Genomic DNA, 22,765 nt, shown 5'->3' on the forward strand with positions numbered 1-22,765 from the left:
AATGGAAGCATGAAAATTTCAAATCGTGAGGTGATTAAACTGGAGACCCCCTGGGTTTCGAGTTTTAAGAACTCGCTCATAAACTGTTATATTGATCTTTGACATCCGCAACTTGTAATTATTCATATAGAGTTGGTGGGAATTATTATGTAAGCAGCTAAATATAATTATATTCTACAAGTATCATAATATGACAGTAGTAGGCTCCATGGAGATCCTATTCCAATTGGAAAAAATGAAATTCTTCTTCTATTAATTCTAAAGGGTACTATAATTATTCTCTTTTATAAATACAAGAAAGTAGCCCTAAATTCATACATTTAAAAAAAAACTTTATGCCACTTTAAAACTTTTGTCCGCCATCTTGGATCTGTCATATGGATCCAACTTCATTTCGAATCAAGCTTCATTTTTACTTTTCTTGCCCTATTACCATAGGTGAGGAAAGTATTGCTTTCCGAAAAGAATTGAGGTACCCAAATTTCCAAATTTCTATATGTTTCCTTAGTCCAAAAAAGTTGTGTGTGTGTGTGTGTGTGTGTGTGTGTGTGTGTGTGTGTGTGTGTGTGTGTGTGTGTGTGTGTACACGATATCTCATCTCCAAACTAACGGAATGACTTGAAATTTGGAACTTAAGGTCCTTACAGTATAAGGATCCGACACGAACAATTTCGATCAAATGCAATTCAAGATGGCGGCTAAAATGGCGAAAATGTTGTCAAAAACAGGGGTTTTCGCGATTTTCTCGAAAATGGTTCGAGCGATTTTGATCAAATTCATACCTGAATAAATTTAGATTCATCTATACATTCATACCTCACGTTGAAGTATTTAGAGTTTCAAAACATAATACAGGCTTATAAAACAATGAATTACCACCGGTTTTTGGATCCTCCTGCTCTCCCACTCTGGATATCAAGTTACACCCAACACCATTTATTATGTTATCACTTTTTATTCACCTACTGTTATCTGAATCTTATTTTTGTCATTTTAATCACACATATTGTAATTTATAGTGAATATAATACCATATAACTACTCATTGAATAATACTGCTTGCTGGAACTGTCCCCCAATCTCAGACGCATAGTCTTACTGGGGGAATTCCACTCAATTAATATGTTCTTTGTACTGTTTTTATAGAAATTTGATTCTCATTTTGTTGAATATCAAATATAATAAATTATGTACATGTATTGTATGCCAAGTGGAAATAAACGAATTGAATTGAAATTGAATAAAAAAGTCATTTATAAGCTCTATCAACTGCCACAAGTCCCATATCTAAAAATTCCAGGAGCTCCGCCCCGTCTATGCAAAGTTTGATTTTAGATTCCCAATTATCAGGCTTCAGATACAATTTGAAAAAAAAATTTCAAGTGGAGAAGATTGAGCATAAAAATCTCTACAATTAATGCTCAGTAACATTATCACCTTAAATTGAAAATAAGCTCAAAGTTCGAGAAAATAAGATTATTAAATTCAAACTGTTGGCAACTGTTGATTCTATTAAATCATTCACTATGAAGAGATAGCATACTTCGTGTGTCTGAAGCGTTATTGTCCTGTCACCAGCTTGTGACTATACTTGTGATGCTCGTGAACACTAGCGTCAGTTGATCAATTTTCATAACGACAAGGAAAGTTGTGTAGGTGCGCCTCACCAGATTCTCAAACCATTCCAATGATCTCAACATTTGAAGGTACTAATAAATTATACAAAAATGAAATGAATGAGTACGGTACCTGTACATTGAATAATAAAGTGTTAGTGGACACAAATAGTAGCTTCTACTCACATTTTAACACTTTGAACAAAAAAAATTTTCATAGCAACTGCTATCACAAGTAGTATTAATTACAAGTATATTACAGACAGGCAGACAGACGTTAACGGAAGCGAGTTAATATAGAACATATAAATAATTAATGTTGTGTATTATTCAGCTGAAATCATGTGTCGGCGCATAAAGTCAGTCTGCCTGACAGTCTGTGTGACAACTGCCAAACAATAATAGCATCAGCTTCTTTATAAAATGGATGAGAAAATTACAGAAACAGCATGCCAATAATTCCAGCTAAATGATAAATCAAAACCAATTTTTTTCTCATGCACTTTCAATTTCATTTTTATATCCTGAAAAAGGACAAAGGAGTGAGTCAATTTTGTTGTCTAACGAACTTGAATTATAAAAAGGTTCGAAGAATCCGTGTTCAAAATTTGAAGCTGATTAATCTGTTTGCTCTAAAGTTATTGTCGAACATACAAACAGACATGAAACGAGCTTGGGCTCTAGTAAGTCACTACGTCCATAAACAGAGCCATAGTGTATTCTGGTGACGTCAGCACAGGTAGGGCTTCTACACCAATAAAAGGTGCCCTACCTGTGCTGACGTCACCATCAACCACCTGTCATGCAATATGGCTTTGTTTACGGAGGTAGTGAGTAGTGAGTCGGAGTGAGTGGTAGGTAGTGAGTCAGAAGTGAGAACTTCTCTAACACTCGTTCAGTCATTTTCAATCAGTGAAGGGAAGCGTATTCAAAAGAAGAATACAGGCAAGTGAAGCGAGCCTTTTGATCTCACACCCGTCCAGTTTAATCCCGCCGTGGGTCCAGGATTGTTTCTTATTGGATGTTCTTTATTGTTGTGCTAGTTCAGGAAAGACCCATTGCAAAAACAACATTACAATATAGGCTACGAGCTACAGGGTTGATAATACAAATCTATTTGTGTTTTCATAAACAGTTAAGGAGCACGGGTTACAGCTGTTCATTCAACATAAAACGTTAGTTCCACCTGATTTTGCATGTTTTCTCAAAAGTCGAGTGATGAGAGCCTCGTAAGAGTACAAGCTCCTACATATCAACACCAAACCAATGAATGGATACTTGGGGAATGAGTTTTTCATTCTTGAAGATATAAAAACTCCGTGCTGATATGTTGTCCTTCCTAAACAGTAATGGGCCCTCTGGGTCCCATGAAACGTCAGGTTTCTGTTCAATGCTTCTATCATTCGTACTGGAACAATTTTCTCACATGTTACAAGAATACGATACTGTACTCACATCAGATAAGATCTTACTCTCTTGCAAACATATACATTATCTTTATTAGAATGATTTTGATGTGTGATGGGTGATAGTATTAATTTCATATTATCTTAGTGATTTATAATAATTGATTCAACATTCTCTGAAATACTCTCAGTCACTTGAGATACTCTTCTATTCGCCACTGTATTGTAATTTTATAGTTTAATTCTATTGTTTATTGGAAATTGTTTGAGTTCTGTGTTATGATTGATTCGCGTAGCTACTGCAATCTATTGAGTATTATAATACAGTGTCTTAATTATTTTCCGAGCTTGAAATTAATTTATTTGTTAGAATAACTTCGTTTATTATTCAAGAATTTGTGATAAAAAATGTATTCACAAAGTCATAGAATGAGAATATCCTGAAAATGACCCTTATAGAATTGAATATCATCATTCTTCTATTCCTCATCAGTGTAATATCATGTGATGCTCCGTTATTTCCAGTTCAATTGATTCTCAGAATCATTCTATCATTGCGCTTTATCGTGAGGTCAATTCCCGGGGCATATTGATATCAAATCGACCATCTCATGTCACGTACAAGCAAGGATAATCTTGTGGGAGTAAGTAACATCAAGCAGAAATTCATTGCTTTCAATTCATTTTCCAACCTCTTACTTACATCGTTTCAATAAATGTTGAATAATTGAGTAACAAACAAAACTTGATGATGATGAGTTGGAGTTCGGAATTAACTACTGTTAAGAGCTGAAAAAAGTGGAAAACGTTAAAATCCTTCCGACGCTATTTTGTGTACCATAAAATTAAATTGTTCTCTCTGTTTGAGGCTCAAGTTTTTTAATTAGGAATCGCGCACTGATCCAGGAATAAGTGGAAAGTCGAAAAGTGTAAAAACTATATGAAGAAAGAAATAAGAGAGGAAGACCAGTTCGCGGTGGGCAACTTTTTCAATTAATATAATGGCGGGGAACGATAAAAAAGGTTTTTGTGAAGTCTTCCATATTTCAAACTCGCGGTCCGGCTGGAGAGGAATTATTATCACAGTCCGTTCCGAATAAAATACGAGACAGATCTCCAACATATTCTACTCTCTTCATGCAAAAAGTCCCAGAACTTGTCAGTTAACGAATTGCTCAGTCCAGCACACATTCCTGCCTCTAAAGAAAGCTTTTGTTATGCGAAGTATGCTTGATTATTAATTATCTGGAAGTTTATGAGAACTGCTAGAAGATTGAAATTGTTTTGTTTTGATGAAATATCACATGAAGCTTTACCCATTCAAGCCTTATTATCTACTTCATGCGTGACAGATTTACTGAAAAAAAACTCGTTGAACACTTTGATCAAACATTTCAGAATGAATATTATTTTTACAATATAATTTTATCATTTCCAAGTAGGCCTAATATTAATTTCCCAAGCTAGTAGGATCTTATTATCTATTCATGTATTGCGTTGTATAATTTATTACAAACTGTATAATACTTGATACTAAAAATCAGGAAGAAAGCTGATAACACTCAAATTTTAGAACAAACCATTGATGTATTTCATGAAAAATTGTTATTCGTTTTATGACAAAGTCCCAAGATGATAGCTACTGCAAAAGAGACTCTAGGCAACCATCTCAACGTGGATTCTAAAGACGTCGTCAAAAGTTTACATTCATACATTGGAAGATGAACTTGGCTTTGTTTTCCTGAATTTCACATTATTTTTATGCTGTTCTTAAACAGAGGATCAACTTTTGTTCAATTCAGTTCAGTTTAAGTACGGAACAGTGTCAAGATTCTATATTTTAATTGTTCAGTCACAATAGCAACTTTATTGCATAGCATCGAAATACTAGAATCATACAAAGCAAGTACATTTTAATAACTTCGTAGATACCAACCAACAAAGACGTACTTATAAATGAGCAGCTTCTGTTAATAAGACATTTGATCCCCCAAACAGACACAAAATTTAATTCATATTTTTCATGGATATGAAGCATCAGGTGCATTGGATATTCAATGAAATAATGTGAATAGGTGATGGAGTCAATAATGAAGATTAATAATATAGTATTCAGCACCTGTGGTATTTTACAGGTGCTAAATACTATAATATTATATTAAGCAGTAGAATTTATATGAGAATCATGCATACAAATCATGCATCTCCTATTCCATGCTTTTCCATTTTTTACCAATTTTCTGTTACTGCTATCTCACCAAGGAAATTTTGCAATGAATTATGTTACCAGTATTTTGTCTTCTCTTTTTCCAAAAGATTAATTGTAAAATGCATCCCACAATCAATGTACAAGCTCATGTCACCTGTAACACTATAACCTTTATCACAATTTCATGTATAATATTTCTATCTGAAAGATTATACGAGAGATCTGACAGATTATACCTCTGGAGAAAGTTGTGAAAATATAAAGCCATGAATTTGAGATTTCAGATCCCTCGACGTAGTCGCTTCCAAAAATAAACGAATGCACTGGAAATATAACAAGAAATGAAGCAAGACGCCTCACTTAGGAATAAAGTTTTCAATGTCTCAATTCTAGTCTTCTCCTTGGAGACTTGAGAAGAAAAGCAAGGGAAATATGGAGTAGCGTTGAATGCAAACTTTGTTTCTTGTTTTTACAACTTCCACAGTGCTCTGTCCTCCTGTTAAGTCTTCGTCAGAAACAATAATTCCGAATAAATAGTTTACATCGATATAAATCTATTATCGCTCCACAGAAGTTGTGACAATGTTTTTAGCTGTCCTTTGCAGTGCACTAACAACTTCTCAGAGCATTGTGACTGACAATGGCTACAAACTCGAACAATCCCCGTTTTATAGTTCATTTTTCTTTCTTGTCTTGCACAACGCCTTCAAACATTGTGACACAGTTGGATCCTTCAAACTTTACAGAGCAAACTTTGAGTAGTCTGTTGCCGTTTGTGTGTGATATTTAGGACAACTGCACTTGATAACAACTCTTTTGCAGCTACACAACTTTTGAGGCAAACACGAATTTCATTGGAGGCGCTTATCAACTTGAGCTTAGAACTTGAATTTATTATGCACATGAAATATAATACGTAATATAAATACTTCAGTGTATCGACATGAGCATGTTTTGTTACACAAAATATCTTAGAGCTGGTTTTTGTGCTCCGTGCTTCCTACAAAAGTATCAAGATTTTTTCCAAGGATATAATACATTTCATTGTGGATTCTTCCTTCTTCTTAATTTAAAATGATAGGCCTAGCTCAATCTTGAAATAACAGCATTGAAACTTATTGATGGAAGTATAGTTCCTTATAATGGTGGTATTATTCAGTTCAAAGTGAACTAAAAATGTTCAAGTTTCAAGCTCACAAGTCGCCTCATTTTTTCTTCAATAAATTTAATGATCGAAGAGGTAGTATTCAAACAACTAAACCAATATAGTTCCTCATCCTTCTAAGCAATTAATCTCGTATTATTTCAATCGAGCTACAATAAAAAGTATTTCGATAAAATGAAGAAAAAAATAGTCTGATCATGAATGCCATTCTATTCATCCAATGATGCTATTGATGAAGATAATAGACTCAATATAAATATTTTTTCACACGTTAAATCGAAAATTCAATTAAGATATAAAAGAGACCTCCAAGAACAGCTCATGAACTCATGAAGATATTTTTTTAAAGAAGGATATGAATTTATTACAAAGAATTGGATTGATTTGAACTTAGCTTGATTATTGAATTGAACCTAAATTGTTATAATAACTTGGACAAGGAATAATTTTCCTAAATCATTTGTCAGAGTTCCTCAGAGCACTGACATATCAGCAAGGGATATCGATTGCATCATCTATTTCCATCAGTATGATTCCATTTCCCATTCTTTGATGTAGATACCATTACTATCTCATATTCGGAGTAAAACCGGTAAAAGTTGCATCTTTCCGGCATCTAGTTTACTTACTTTGAGTAATGCATTCTGGCATAAAACGTTGGATGGAATTGATCCCCATACTACACTTGGATGAAAAGAAAAATGTAGGTTACTTTACGGTCTGAGAGAAAGGATGTATAAAAGCTGAGTGCTTCCAAGTACCATGAAATGAGATTTCCTCAAGCGCACATGCTCTTAAGATGTGACAGTAACAGCAATTGAATTCATCAAACAACAGCTGATCGGGGCAAAATTGGACTTGCGAGTGAATCGAGGAAGGAGCAGATAATAACTGTGCTGCGACGACCTTGACTGGTGCATTACGTAAACTCACCCTTTGCTTCAATCATCCTTATCGCGAGATAGATAAAAGCATCTCTAACACCTGTTGAACGCCCAAGTGTTTAACTGTGATATAGGTCAAGAACTAAATTCTCGTTTCGTATCAATTTGTTATCACATTCAAACAGTTATACATGGATAGGTTCTTGTCAGCGGGTAGAGGGGATAAGCGAGATCGTTCATCACCGGAGAGTGAGCCAAATGCCGCAAAGAGGGCGACGGTAGCAAGCGCCGAAAAGCAAGGAATGCTTGATGATATGACGGAAATTATTGGAAAACTTCTTGATGAAAAGCTAAAGGTTTTAGCAAATAAAGAAGATATGGATGGCTTAACGAAAGAAATTCAAAGGCTTGTGAAGGAAAATGCTGAACTCAAAGAGGAAGTTGAGCATCTGAAGAGGAAAATAGTTCAAGTGGGTGAAAGAGTGAATAATATAGAAGATCGTTCTAGGAGGAATAATGTAATATTCAAAGGACTCCAATATAATTCCAATGAAGACTGCGGAAAAATTGTGGCGGGATTCTGTAAAGATGTTTTGAAATGCAGTAAAGAGATTATTATCAATAGAACCCATGTACTAGGACCAAAAAGGAACAATGCACCTCTCATCGCCCATATCCCTAGAGACGAAGACGTCGCAAGTATCTTCAGTCGAGTGAAAACACTGAGAGGCACCGGCTACATAGTGCACCGAGATTTCTGTGAGGAGACGAGGAGGAAGCGGGGAAAGCTGGCGCGTCTGAAGAAGGAGATCGCGCAAGTCGTCGGCCAGACACGGATGTCAATCGTCGCTGACCGACTCATCGTCGAGGGAGTCTCGTTCGCCTTGACTGGAGAGATGTGGCTTCACTGTGGCCAACAGGACGGTGTACAAAAATTAAAAGAGATGTTCAACTACGATTTTTCAAAAATTTTAGAAGACATTGCAAAAGACGCTAGAAATGATGAATAGGAAAAATGTGTCTGTCAGGTGCAGGAAAATGATAATGACTGTAAAATTCTAGCTTATAATGTTGCAGGCTTGAGAGGTAAGTGCCAGATACCAGGTTTTATTGATTTTGTTCAAAGTTATGATATATTTTTTTTGATAGAAACTTTCGTGGAAGTGAAAGACTTCTGTAATATATAAATTATTTTTCAAATTACAATCTTGAATGGGTATCAGCCGAAAGAGAGAGGCATTTTGGTAGGGCGAGTGGGGGAATTTTGTTAGGATTTAAAAAAGCTAGGAAAGGAGAATGCAATTTTCTTAAAGTAAATGGGATGCAGATAATAACAATGACCGTTGAAAGAGATAGGTCTTTATATTTGGTTCCAAGTTATTTTGTCAGTAGCTCTTCATGGGAAGCTGATTACAATAGAATGTGTAGTTTATTGGAAGCATGTGATAATGAAATAGAAATGATAATTATGGGGGATTTCAACGGTAGGATAGGGGAGGGACAGGTTCTTCCTGTCGAACTTATAGAGAGTGATTGGGGAATCGAGTCGATTAGATGCTCAAAGGATAAGGTTGTTAATGCAAGAGGGCGTATGATTATGAATATGTGTGATGAATTTGGTTTGACGGTGTTGAACGGTAGAATGAAGGGTGATTGGGAAGGAGAGTATACTTTTATTGGAGCTATGGGGTGTTCAGTTATTGATCTGTGTTTAGTATCAGCAAGCTTATTGGGAAAGATACATGATTTCATGGTGAGCAGTTGCATTTTCTCTGATCATATGCCAATTACTCTACGGTTAAAGCTTAGGATAAAAGACCAGCCCAATCAGATACTCAAGCCACAGTCGAAATTAAAATGGAAAAAGGAAAACGCGGATATTTACAAAAATGAGCTGGAGGTGAGATGTAGAGATTTCAACTCTGAGGGGGATGTAGATAATAGTTGGTCTAATTATTGAAGATGATACATGAGGCTGCTGGCAGACAGGCGATTGATAAAAAGAGAAATTCCAAAATTTGTAAAAATATATGGTTTGATTGGGACTGTAGAAAAGCTAGAGATAAAAGTTTTGCTAATTTGCAGCTGTTTAGAACTTGTAATAATGAATGGACTAGAAACATGTACATAAGTGCAAACAAAGCATATAAAACTATGTGTACACAGAAAAAGAAGGATTATTACGAGAGCATTGGGATAAATTCAAAGCAATAAGGGATACAACAGAATTTTGGAAGCTTGTTAAAATTTTCAAACGGAGTACATATAAGTTTTCAGTGGATATAACAGCGGAGGAGTGGGTGATGCATTTTCAAGGTCTGTTGGCTTTAGAGGGGAGGGCGAAGACTATCTTGTATGCTGAACCTTGTTGGCAAGATCATATTTATGACGCTGAGATAAGCCGTTCCGAAATAGTGGCAGTATTGAAAAAGTTGAAAGATGCGAAAGCGACAGGAGTGGACGGCATACCAGGAGAATTTTTCAAATACGCCCCACAATGTTTCGTAGATGTATTGCTTGGAATTTTTAACAGCGCTATTGGTTCGGGCAACTGCCGCCTGTTTTGGAAAAGCTATCATTTTCCCTATACATAAGAAAGGGGACATTGCGCTAGTTCAGAATTATCGAGGTATAACATTCATAGATGCAGGAGTAAAAGTGTTTGCGGGGATATTACTGAGGCGATTCGAGAAATGGGTGAGCCAAAATAGCGTATTAACAGAGAGTCAAGCTGGTTTTAGAAAGGGGTATTCAACGGTAGATAATATTTTTAACTTGAGAAGTATAGTCGCATTGAAAACAGCAAAAAGAAGAAGTAGAGTGTATTGCATGTACGTGGATTTCAAATCTGCATTTGACGTTATAGATAGAAGGGCTCTCTGGTATAAGTTGCATGAAATGGGAGTACCTTCGAAACTGATCAAGATGACACAAGAATTATATAAATGTACGCGATCTGCAGTGTGCACATCGAATGGGCTTACTGGCGAGTTTGAGACATTTTGTGGCTTGAGACAGGGTTGTTTATTGTCACCCATGCTCTTCTCGTTATTTATTAATGATTTGTTGGAATATGTTGGTGAAGGGCTATGGATTCGTGACAGAAACATTAGAGGATTGCTATATGCGGATGATCTGGTGATGTTGGCAGATGCGCCCAAATCCTTGCAGAGAATGATGAATAGACTAAAGTGCTACTGTGAAGAATGGGGAATAAATATAATATGGATAAATCTAAAATCATGGTTTTCCGAAAAGGGGGAAGATTGGCGGGGCACGAGGAGTGGTATTGGGGAGAAGAGAAAATTGAAGTTGTCAACTCTTACAAATATCTAGGAGTGACTTTTACGTCCACTATGAAGTTCCGAACACATATTGCCGAAAGAGTGACAGCCGCTAAATGTGGACTTAATTCTGTGTGGAGTAGTGTCATTACTAATAATATAATTCCAGTGAAGGCAAAGTGGGAGGTTTTTGACGCAGCTCTGCGAACAGTTGTCAGTTACAGCGCGCAAGTCTGGGGTATTGAAATGTTTGAGGGGTTGGAGATTTTTCAGAGGTATTTCATGAAAAGATTATTCTCTCTGCCTCGCAGCACCCCCAATTACATTCTATATTTGAGACAAGGAGGGATCTGCTATTCTTTTACACATTCAAGATGCACTATAAATATATTCTTAAAGTATTAGGGCTGCCAACATTACGACTGACACGTTTTCTGGCGGAAATAATGATTGAAAGAAACATGGGTTGGTTCAAGGAATGGAGGATTCTTAACAACAGATACCAATGTGAGGTGGGTGTATGTCCTATTAGTGTTCTCGATCGAGCTGCGGAATTGGAGAGGCTCCGGAATGTATGATTCAAGAGTTTCGGAATAAATGCTGGGAGAGAGCGGGAAGGGCTACAATCCATGACATATATGTGAAATTGAAGCACGATTTGGGAGACAACGATTATATTCATGCCAACCTAAATAGAGCAGAAATAGCCATGATAGTCAAGTCAAGAGCAGCACTATGGCCTCTAAATTATGGAGTGGGAAGGGAGGGTCGTCAGTTGCTATGCTCGATGTGCAACAGCGGACAAAATGAAGATATCATCCATTTCTTGGGTAAGTGTTCAGTTTTGTCGGAGTTCAGATTTAGTATATGGGGAGTGCGAGAGCTAAACGAGCGACAGGTTATTGATGTATTGAACGGGGAGAGCTGGGAGAAATTGATAAAATTCATAAGAATAGCCTGGAGGTACCGATCTCACCTGATTGAGGAGTTCAACACTTGATAATGCAATCTTTCTCCTGACTTAATTACATAATTAATTTTTTGTAGAATCTAATAGTAGTCAACTCCTGGCAGACGGCCTGAAGGCCATTGCTGTATAAAATTTATCAAGTTATTATATTTTTTTTTGTTGTTGTGGTTGATGTCAATAAAGATTTTTTGAATTATTAATATTATTATTAATAGAACATATAAAATCGACCAAGAAATTTTCACAATAGGTCCTGGTAACTAAAAAAGAGATCTGACCGGTGAGGATTTCAAAAGGGAAGTGCCGTCTTTTTCTCTAAGCTCTTGGCTAGACCTTTCTTTTTGAGAATCTCGATGTAATAATTTGCATAAAAATTTGCCATTGGTAGAACGCTTGTGACGTAGACATGACGTCAGTGGCAGGCAGTAGAATATAATTCCTTAATTACAATAATAATTCAATTTATGTATTCTTAAAACTGCTTAATCTTCTAGACATAGTTCCTCTCATACAATGTACATGTGCTAGCGTATATGATAAGGCAGGTTGTTGTCTGATAGTAGATTAACATGTGTTGCTTTCAAACGATCATCTTTTTGGTGCTATTTCCATGCACTATGATTGGCTTAGGCTTGCAAAGAGATTTAATTACCATGTGGTTCAGTTGAATTAAATAATTAATAAATTAATATTCTTATACAATTTTTATTATGTTTGAGACGGTTATAATTAATTTCTGCCGTTTTATCAATAATATAATTTCATGCTATGACCTATTTAGTTACAATAAGACCTGACATATAATATAATTTCTTAAATAATAAATAATTTCAACGATAATACATACATTTTATTTTTTTATTTGAAATTCTTGGTCCTTTATTGATAGTTTTATAATTTTTAGAGATGGTATTATATCTTGCTTGAAGCCAGCATGACGTTTGACAATATTCTGAATCGGTCAGCTGCGTTCGAACTGTTTTAAAACATCTGATCGATAGTAAACAAAGTGTAACCTCAAAATCAGTGAGCAATTCATAAACAATTTGTGCTTTATTTGCAAAAAATATTAAATTTTATTGAATAATTTTCTAGAAAATATTCCGTACAGAACGGTACTCTTATCTAATATACAGTTACTGATAAGTAAGCTTTATCGCTCGGTCGCTAACTATTCCTTTAGCAAATTCTTTCATTTTAAAAGGTAATCACAATTTTTCTCTCTTCCCATGAGATCTATTTGAAAGATTCATCACACAAAAGCCCCCAGGATATTTTAAATAGGTAATTGGGAGACGAGTCGAAACAATGACTATTTGAAAAATCCGATATTGTGATGAATACACCATTTTATCTCCTTACTTCTATGAAAACTCCACACTTAACACTAAAAACAATATATCGTGCACTTTTGGCTACGAGAAAATAAATAATTGATTGTTCCTTCCCTTGGATACAATCGAAATACAATAATTAATGAGGTCTCTTTGGATCCTTCATTAAAACAACTCCACAACTTCCATTCACGGGTGGCTTATGAGCAGACCCATAACTATAACAAATATACAAAATTTCACATATTATCCTCTCAGGATTCAAACAGTATTTGCGACAAATATAGATTTTCATCATTTTTCATAGTTATTACAGGTTTCGACTCTTTGTTTTGGCTTTTACATAAATTGGGTGAGAGTGTGATTTAACTTCGGTGACTTGACAATCGTCTACCGTTTGACTCGAGCAATTTCTTATCTGCGCTTAGTACGTTGTGTACAAACAGGGTTACACTTGAAATGGCTTTCTTGATTTTTATCAATGCTGGTTACAAATATTAAGTCTTCAAGATTATATTTATCAATTTGAATTACAATTCATGATCTTTTGATGCAACGATATAAATTTCACATTTAAAGGTAAGAATTTCATTTTCTTTTTTAGCTTTTTAGCAATACATTCATATGACATAGAACATGCGCATTTCGTGCAATTTAACATAAATTGACACTTCTCCTCAATTTGCCGTGTTACCGTCCTGCTTTCTTCCGCTGCTTCCTTCAACCTTTGTTCCGGTTTTTCAAAACTCTTTTCATATATTTTCGTTAGCTCTTCATTTGCTTGTTTGAATTTAACCACCTTTATTGTATCCTTCTCCACATGTATATGTTTCTTAATGCTGACTTCGACGTTGATTTTTCCCATATGCATATCTTCGGATATCCTATCCAATCGGTTATTTGTTTCTAAAATTGATTTATCCAGACACTTAGCTAATTTTTTGATGGTATTATCGGTGTCATGGAATGCTCTGTCCATTCGTTGACTCAACTTCTCCAAACCCTGTTCATTTACCTTCTTTACTTCTTGGATTTCCTTATTTAGATTGTTTATTGCTTCCTTCGTTTGTTTGTTGTCTTCCTTTATTTGTTCGCTTTTTTCATTTAGATTGTTTATTGCTTCATTTGTTTTCTTCGATGCTTCTTTTATTTGTTTGTTGTCTTCTTTTAATTCTTCCTTTGTTTGTTCATTCATCTTGGCTATTGCTTTCAGGAGGGCGTCCGTGTCCAGTGCGGGAGCGGGCGTATATCTAACGGTCATCTGCTGGTTCTTCATCCGAGCAACAGTGCGAGAAATGGGGGTTCCTGTTTCTGGGGCGTCGTCGTCCGTATGCTCTCCCGATGTTTCGTCCTCCGGCTCTTGGGCTGCCGACGGATCTTCCACTAGGATGCAGCTCTCCTCCACCTGTGTCGAAGATAAATCATCCAGTACATTGGGGTGGAAATCGGCAGATGCGGATGGCGGCGAACAATCGGGTGAGAGGTCCTCGGTGTCCGACAGACTTGGATTGACCTGGTCGTTTCCTGCCATAGTTTGCGGAAAAATAGCGCAACGAAAGTGTGCAGTGAATAAAAAACGTGAAAGTGTTGTGATATACAAAATAATTGGTAAGAAATCCAATAGAAATTGTTATAGCGTCGTAGTGAGTGAAATACAGAAAAAGTGGTTGAACATTGCTAACCACTTTTTCTGTATTTCACTCACTACGACGCTATAACAATTTCTATTGGATTTCTTACCAATTATTTTGTATATCACAACACTTTCACGTTTTTTATTCACTGCACACTTTCGTTGCGCTATTTTTCCGCAAACTATGGCAGGAAACGACCAGGTCAATCCAAGTCTGTCGGACACCGAGGACCTCTCACCCGATTGTTCGCCGCCATCCGCATCTGCCGATTTCCACCCCATGTACTGGATGATTTATCTTCGACACAGGTGGAGGAGAGCTGCATCCTAGTGGAAGATCCGTCGGCAGCCCAAGAGCCGGAGGACGAAACATCGGGAGAGCATACGGACGACGACGCCCCAGAAACAGGAACCCCCATTTCTCGCACTGTTGCTCGGATGAAGAACCAGCAGATGACCGTTAGATATACGCCCGCTCCCGCACTGGACACGGACGCCCTCCTGAAAGCAATAGCCAAGATGAATGAACAAACAAAGGAAGAATTAAAAGAAGACAACAAACAAATAAAAGAAGCATCGAAGAAAACAAATGAAGCAATAAACAATCTAAATGAAAAAAGCGAACAAATAAAGGAAGACAACAAACAAACGAAGGAAGCAATAAACAATCTAAATAAGGAAATCCAAGAAGTAAAGAAGGTAAATGAACAGGGTTTGGAGAAGTTGAGTCAGCGAATGGACGGAGCATTCCGTGACACAGATAATACCATCAAAAAATTAGCTGAGTGTCTGGATAAATCAATTTTAGAAACAAATAACCGATTGGATAGGATATCCGAAGATATGCATATGGGAAAAATCAACGTCGAAGTCAGCATTAAGAAACATATACATGTGGAGAAGGATACAATAAAGGTGGTTAAATTCAAACAAGCAAATGAAGAGCTAACGAAAATATATGAAAAGAGTTTTGAAAAACCGGAACAAAGGTTGAAGGAAGCAGCGGAAGAAAGCAGGACGGTAACACGGCAAATTGAGGAGAAGTGTCATGCAATGGAAATCAATATTGGACCAGAGATTGAGCCCTTGCATCTGAAAGCGGACATAATCGAAGGAGCTCTCCTTCGATTATGTCCGCTTTCAGATGCAAGGGCTCAATCTCTGGTCCAATATTGATTTCCATTGCATGACACTTCTCCTCAATTTGCCGTGTTACCGTCCTGCTTTCTTCCGCTGCTTCCTTCACCTTTGTTCCGGTTTTTCAAAACTCTTTTCATATATTTTCGTTAGCTCTTCATTTGCTTGTTTGAATTTACCACCTTTATTGTATCCTTCTCCACATGTATATGTTTCTTAATGCTGACTTCGACGTTGATTTTTCCCATATGCATATCTTCGGATATCCTATCCAATCGGTTATTTGTTTCTAAAATTGATTTATCCAGACACTTAGCTAATTTTTTGATGGTATTATCTGTGTCACGGAATGCTCCGTCCATTCGCTGACTCAACTTCTCCAACCCTGTTCATTTACCTTCTTTACTTCTTGGATTTCTTTATTTAGATTGTTTATTGCTTCCTTCGTTTGTTTGTTGTCTTCCTTTATTTGTTCGCTTTTTTCATTTAGATTGTTTATTGCTTCATTTGTTTTCTTCGATGCTTCTTTTATTTGTTTGTTGTCTTCTTTTAATTCTTCCTTTGTTTGTTCATTCATCTTGGCTATTGCTTTCAGGAGGGCGTCCGTGTCCAGTGCGGGAGCGGGCGTATATCTAACGGTCATCTGCTGGTTCTTCATCCGAGCAACAGTGCGAGAAATGGGGGTTCCTGTTTCTGGGGCGTCGTCGTCCGTATGCTCTCCCGATGTTTCGTCCTCCGGCTCTTGGGCTGCCGACGGATCTTCCACTAGGATGCAGCTCTCCTCCACCTGTGTCGAAGATAAATCATCCAGTACATTGGGGTGGAAATCGGCAGATGCGGATGGCGGCGAACAATCGGGTGAGAGGTCCTCGGTGTCCGACAGACTTGGATTGACCTGGTCGTTTCCTGCCATAGTTTGCGGAAAAATAGCGCAACGAAAGTGTGCAGTGAATAAAAAACGTGAAAGTGTTGTGATATACAAAATAATTGGTAAGAAATCCAATAGAAATTGTTATAGCGTCGTAGTGAGTGAAATAAATACGGTATTTGGACCAAATATCGTTCAGAATATATTTCGAGAACAGAGTCTTGTGGGTTTTAAGCTCTATTGTAGGAATTTATATGATCTATGGCTGCATCTGCTGTACAATTGATGTGTTCGCTCCTAAGTCGAGGTAGGTAACAGATAAAAGCTGATATATGAGCAGGTAAGGACAAAGAATAAATATCTCGATCTGACCCCACTCGCTACATCCACTTAGACCTGTTCCAATATCCAGCTTAATTCAATTATTCCAATGATCGTATTCGATCGGTTCTTGATGATATAGAACGTATCAGACACAATAATTGACAGGCTTAAGAAATAATCGAACTCAGAAAGCGAATTAACAAAACTGAAATATATTATAATAAAATATGTACCATACAGTGCAGGTTCAGAATTTGATTTACAGGTTGATAATAATTTAGCATTAACAGAATAGTTAAAAATTTTCTTGTGCTTGCATGATACCATGCGTGATTCAACAGAATTTTACAATTGATAAAATTGAACAGTTTGAAAAAATAGTGAAAAAATGAATTATAAATATTTTAAAATTGCTCGGGGTCGTGGTTCAGCAGCAGAGGATAGCTAATTAACTACAAGTTGTTATAAATTCAATAGGAATAAATTCTAGGCTCTTAAATGCTAAAGCGCTTGTCGGCGTGGCCAATAATTTAACGAAGAAAATTTTATATCTTTTTGCACTGAAATATTTTCGAAGCGTAGATTGGGGCCCCTTTTAAAACTTATAACTCACGTGAATTTCCTTGGCGGTCGTGGTTTTCTTCTTTAGATCAAAAATCGTTTGATCGGCAGCAATCCAGGCTTCGGTTTCAGCACGTGTGGAATTTTAATTTAAATATCTCCTTCACCGAATTAATTAGGGATAATTACTTTAAACTTTTAATTTATCGATTGATGAAAATAAATTTACAAATAACAAATAGATTGGCCTAAAATATCGGCTCACAAATAGAACATATAAAAATCGAACAAGAAATTTTCACAAATAGGTCTTGGTAACTATAAAAGAGATCTGAACGGTGAGGATTTCAAAAGGGAAGTGCTGTCTTTTCTCTAAGCTTCTTGGCTAGACCTTTCTTTTGAGAATCTCGATGTAATAATTTGCATAAAAATTTGCCATTGGTAGAACGCTTGTGACGTAGACATGACGTCAGTGGCAGGCAGTAGAATATAATTCCTTAATTACAATAATAATTCAATTTATGTAATTCTTAAAACTGCTTAATTTCTAGACATAGTTCTCTCATACAATGTACATGTGCTAGCGTATATGATAAGGCAGGTTTGTTGTCTGATAGTAGATTAACATGTGTTGCTTTCAAACGATCATCTTTTTGGTGCTATTTCCATGCACTATGATTGGCTTAGGCTTGCCAAAGAGATTTAATTACCATGTGGTTCAGTTGAATTAAATCATTAATAAATTAATATTCTTATACAATTTTTATTATGTTTGAGACGGTTATAATTAATTTCTGCCGTTTTATCAATAATATAATTTCATGCTATGACCTATTTAGTTACAATAAGACCTGACATATAATATAATTTCTTAAATAATAAATAATTTCAACGATAATACATACATTTTATTTTTTATTTGAAATTCTTGGTCCTTTATTGATAGTTTTATTTTTTTAAAGAAGGATATGAATTTATTACAAAGAATTGGATTGATTTGAACTTAGCTTGATTATTGAATTGAACCTAAATTGTAATAATAACTTGGACAAGGAATAATTTTCCTAAATCATTAGTCAGAGTTCCTCAGAGCACTGACATATCAGCAAGGGATATCGATTGCATCATCTATTTCCATCAGTACGATTCCATTTCCCATTCTTTGATGTAGATACCATTACTATCTCATATTCGGAATAAAACCGGTAAAAGTTGCATCTTTCCGGCATCTAGTTTACTTACTTTGAGTAATGCATTCTGGCATAAAATGTTGGATGGAATTGATCCCCATACTACACTTGGATGAAAAGAAAAATGTAGGTTACTCTACGGTCTGAGAGAAAGGATGTATAAAAGCTGAGTGCTTCCAAGTACCATGAAATGAGATTTCCTCAAGCGCACATGCTCTTAAGATGTGACAGTAACAGCAATTTAATACATCTCACAAATTTGCTACCCTCAGTGACAAAAATACTGAGAATATTATTATATAATATATGTATATGTATAATGTGAGTTATATTGCATGGTGAATCGCTTCAAAGAAGTTGAAACTAAATTTTCAATACCATAACATATTATACTCAGCATATCACATATAGTATTAATGAATCAAGAATCATGTGGAAGAATTCCAAGATGAATACAGTAATATATTATTGGTTATATTTTAACATTTAAAAACGTAATACATTACTCGTTCATATAATATTTTGTTTGAATCCCCATAGCAAAACAAACAGACCCTATTACTTGAGAATATCATTTTACAAATAAAAAAGAGAATCGATGTCGAACAAGAACTGAGGAAAATTACTGTTTGGAGAGGAGAATATGAGCCATAATTTAGGTGAGAAAATTGGATTGGTCCAATAAGAAGTTCGAAGACTCTATTCTTCTAATAGTTTTATTATCCGATTTGTTCTCTGGTAGTACTGACATATAGAGAAACAATAGCGTAAGTAGATACCCCATGGTATAGGGAATTTATGTCGCAACTTTTACTGTTATCTCAAGCCGATTACTGTCGATTATTGTCAATTTTAACTTTTTGTTGGGGTGATAGTGTATGAACGGCACAATTTGAGAGACTACCAGCGTCACACAGCTGCATAGGGAAGAATTATGTGAACTATCGGCTTGGGATAACAGTAAAACTTGCGACTTTAACGCCTTATACCATGGGATATCTAAGTTTATGCTATCGTTTCTCTATGGTACTGATTTATGGGACTTGTATCTTATTTGATCAAAGATTCCCCAATATCATAGTAAATTGAATAATTTCGCGTGTTTGTGTTTTGTACTATATAATGTCAATACAGTAGAATTTCTTATTCGCCGAATTCTTAATGAATTCTTCTAGAACTACTGTTTGTCAAGGATCAGCACAATTCTGTGATTCTCATAATGTGTGATCTCTGTACTTTGTTGCTATCTAAATAACTTCTCTTAAGTTATTCAATGTTCTCCTCACATCATAATAAGTACTAGATGAGGAGAAATATTATTGAAAAATCTCAAGTTTGAGGTTGAAGATAAGTTTGGATTATAAGGTTATTGGAAGATAAGGTGCCAGTCTCTACACTTATAATAATCAGTCGAGTTTTTCTATTCAGACAAGACTCTATTATCAGTTTAGTTTCTGCACTCATTCTCATTCCGAATTATATCTTTACCACTTCCAGCTTTGATGCAAACTCTAATCTCAGTCAGTATAATGTAATTCACTGAGTTGTGGTATTGGAGTTACTTTTTTTCCAGCTTTGATGCAAACTCTAATCTCAGTCAGTATAATGTAATTCACTGAGTTGTGGTATTGGAGTTACTTTTTTTCCAGAAAGTAACATACATCTCAATAGTTGAGAAGTTCAGTCTATTTTTCTCCAATCGTTCACCTCATATCAGAAGATTATCGTGATTCACGTTTCAGCTACATAATACTGTGTATCACTTAGAAGCAATCAATGTATACTATACAAAACAGGAGTATGAGCAAGTCTTTTATTTGGTACAATATCACTCGTACCTCAGTCAATAGTTTTTTTTTCATTTTGTGAGTCAAAATGAAAGTTCTAGAACCTCCCAACTTCACTCCAGCATCACTCTAATCAAGAACAAAACCCTCTGATAACCACCCCGCCAAACACTTCGCGAAATTCCGCTTGGTGGGGGTGAGTTAGACTTTTCTTGAGTGGAGGGGGATGAAGTGGCTCGGTGCTGCCACCTATGCGGAGGGTAGCTGAGAGTTGGCCAGTTGGCCGACTGATCAGTGCGACTGTTGTGTTGACAGGGGTGGGATATGCGTTGGCCGCTCCTCGCGCCCGGCTATGTGGACACTCGACCAGGGGTGTTTTCCATCGTCAACCGTTCTATCCCTCTTGTCTGCACTGACAGCTCTCCAGTTCTGTTGTAAGTTGACCGTTGATACTTTCTGTCTGCATGTCAATGGAGTACAACATAACCTTCTTATCGCAACAGCCGTGTGTTGCGGCAACGTGGAGTGGATTGTACAGGGATGATAAGATTAACTACGATGTTGTTTTACAAATGAGTTCTGTATTATTCGTTCATCAAATCCTAAAAGAAGTCCTTAATCCTAATAGAAATCCATAAATCCATGAGAGAAGTTCTGAATAATTCACAGATGTTATGTGTGGAGTTTATAGTGATGATAAGATTATACTGAATTTACTTGAAGTTTTGTATTCACTAACTGAACTCTGTTTATATGTGTGAATTTTTCTAATGATATGTGTGCATATCCACAGTTTATATGTGTGGATTTTAAAGCGATCATAAGATTACTGAACTTACTTGAAGTTTTGTATTCACTATTACATTTTGAATTGAAAAAATATAATGAATTATGATTTAAAGTTCGTTACAAATCGGATAGGACTAGATTTTATTGAGATGATAAGACTTTATAATTACATTGAATTCAACTTTTGGTATTTTCTCATCAGAAAGCTCATTTCCCGAATTTCAAATTGATTGGAGACGTTTCCATTGGAATGATAAGATTTTCATTCACTTGTATTTGTCTATCACGATTGGCAAAAGTGTATTATCTGTATTCATTGTTGAAATGAGTACATGATAAGATGTTTGATACATCATAGTTTCATACTTGAACAAAAAATTTCTGTGGCTTTTAACTTGATTCTTAGAATTCAAAGGCGACACAGTGTAACATGTAATTTATTGCAGTTTACAAATAACTGAAAATACATACAGTGAATTGAATTCATCAGAATTACAGGCTGATTTATTAGTCTGATTGTATTTTTCTATTAAATTTAGCGAGAATTCACCATATCATCTTATCTCCTCAACTTTTTGATAGCTTAATTCGATTGAACTGGAGCTAAGATGATTTAATTGAATGATAAGGTGTCTCAAACTTCAAGTTTTGTATCCTGTTATCAAATATAGGGCAGCTAGTTCATGAGAGGAAGTTTATTTATTTATTTATTCAATCATTCAGAATTATTCAACTTACAGAAAAGTACCACAGGCCCAAAGCGGTTCCAATTCTAATTTATACAACAGTCCAAATGTAGCTAGAGGTTATGTGTCACTTCAAAACTCTTCAATTACACACTCAATTTACAATCCATACATTTGATTCTCCGAATTTAATATTAGATAATTCAGGTAAATTATCGTTCCGAGTAATGGTAAACACTTTGTTATTAGTTCAGGTTTATTTGATTGAGTATAGGACTGTGGTTCATAAGTAGACACACAAGAGCATCATCCTGACTTTAGAGTTGTGTGGAGGGTTCAATCTCGTTCTTCTCAATCAATTTCAAGTATCGTAACCTCATTAAATTCTGTAATACATTTATCATCACTGTGAACAATATCTTGGAATTTGTATGTTACATGCCAATTTTTCCTCGAATTATCATGATTATATTGAAAGTTTTGAATCTTATTTTTTTCATGGAAATGACGTTTAGAATTGAACTCGTGTCAGTCACTTTCGTCAAGAATTGTATTTTTTGTTTCTCTCCAAGAAAAACTAAGATAAGGAATGCAGATGCATCTCATCTTAATCAATGATAACTTCCATGGAAAACGACATGCATATTATCAGTAGGCCAGACTATGAATGGAGGTAATGAGAAAACTTCACAACTAGAACTCAATGATCATTGTATTTAATGCATTGTAAAATCTTCAAAGCATAATATATTATTATACTATTAAAAAGAGACAGTGGAGTGCAGTGATATAGTGGAGTAGCTTCCACTTTTCTCTGGTTAACCATTTTCCCTTTAGAGTAGACTATTGTCTCATTTAAAACTGGAATAATGAAAGTGAGTCAAGTCAAATTCTGTGAATATCTGGAATGACATTCACAACT

At 35.7% G+C, this 22,765-nt stretch overlaps 1 protein-coding gene across 2 annotated transcripts in view; it reads left to right on the forward strand.

The window, feature by feature from the left end:
• The first annotated feature begins 20,639 nt into the window (after positions 1-20,639).
• The window catches only part of LOC111047265, an 83,765-nt gene continuing 81,639 nt past the window's right edge, over positions 20,640-22,765 (forward strand). The window contains exon 1 of one of the 2 annotated variants that reach the window (XM_039432215.1): positions 20,640-20,802. In XM_039432215.1, the coding sequence (XP_039288149.1) occupies positions 20,721-20,802 (82 nt within the window). In that variant the 5' untranslated portion in view covers positions 20,640-20,720. The remainder of the gene's footprint in view (positions 20,803-22,765) is intronic. The other variant, XM_039432216.1, reaches the window with a different exon arrangement.

This window comes from Nilaparvata lugens, chromosome 7 (genome assembly GCF_014356525.2).
Source record: "Nilaparvata lugens isolate BPH chromosome 7, ASM1435652v1, whole genome shotgun sequence".
In the NCBI taxonomy this organism is placed as follows: domain Eukaryota; kingdom Metazoa; phylum Arthropoda; class Insecta; order Hemiptera; family Delphacidae; genus Nilaparvata; species Nilaparvata lugens.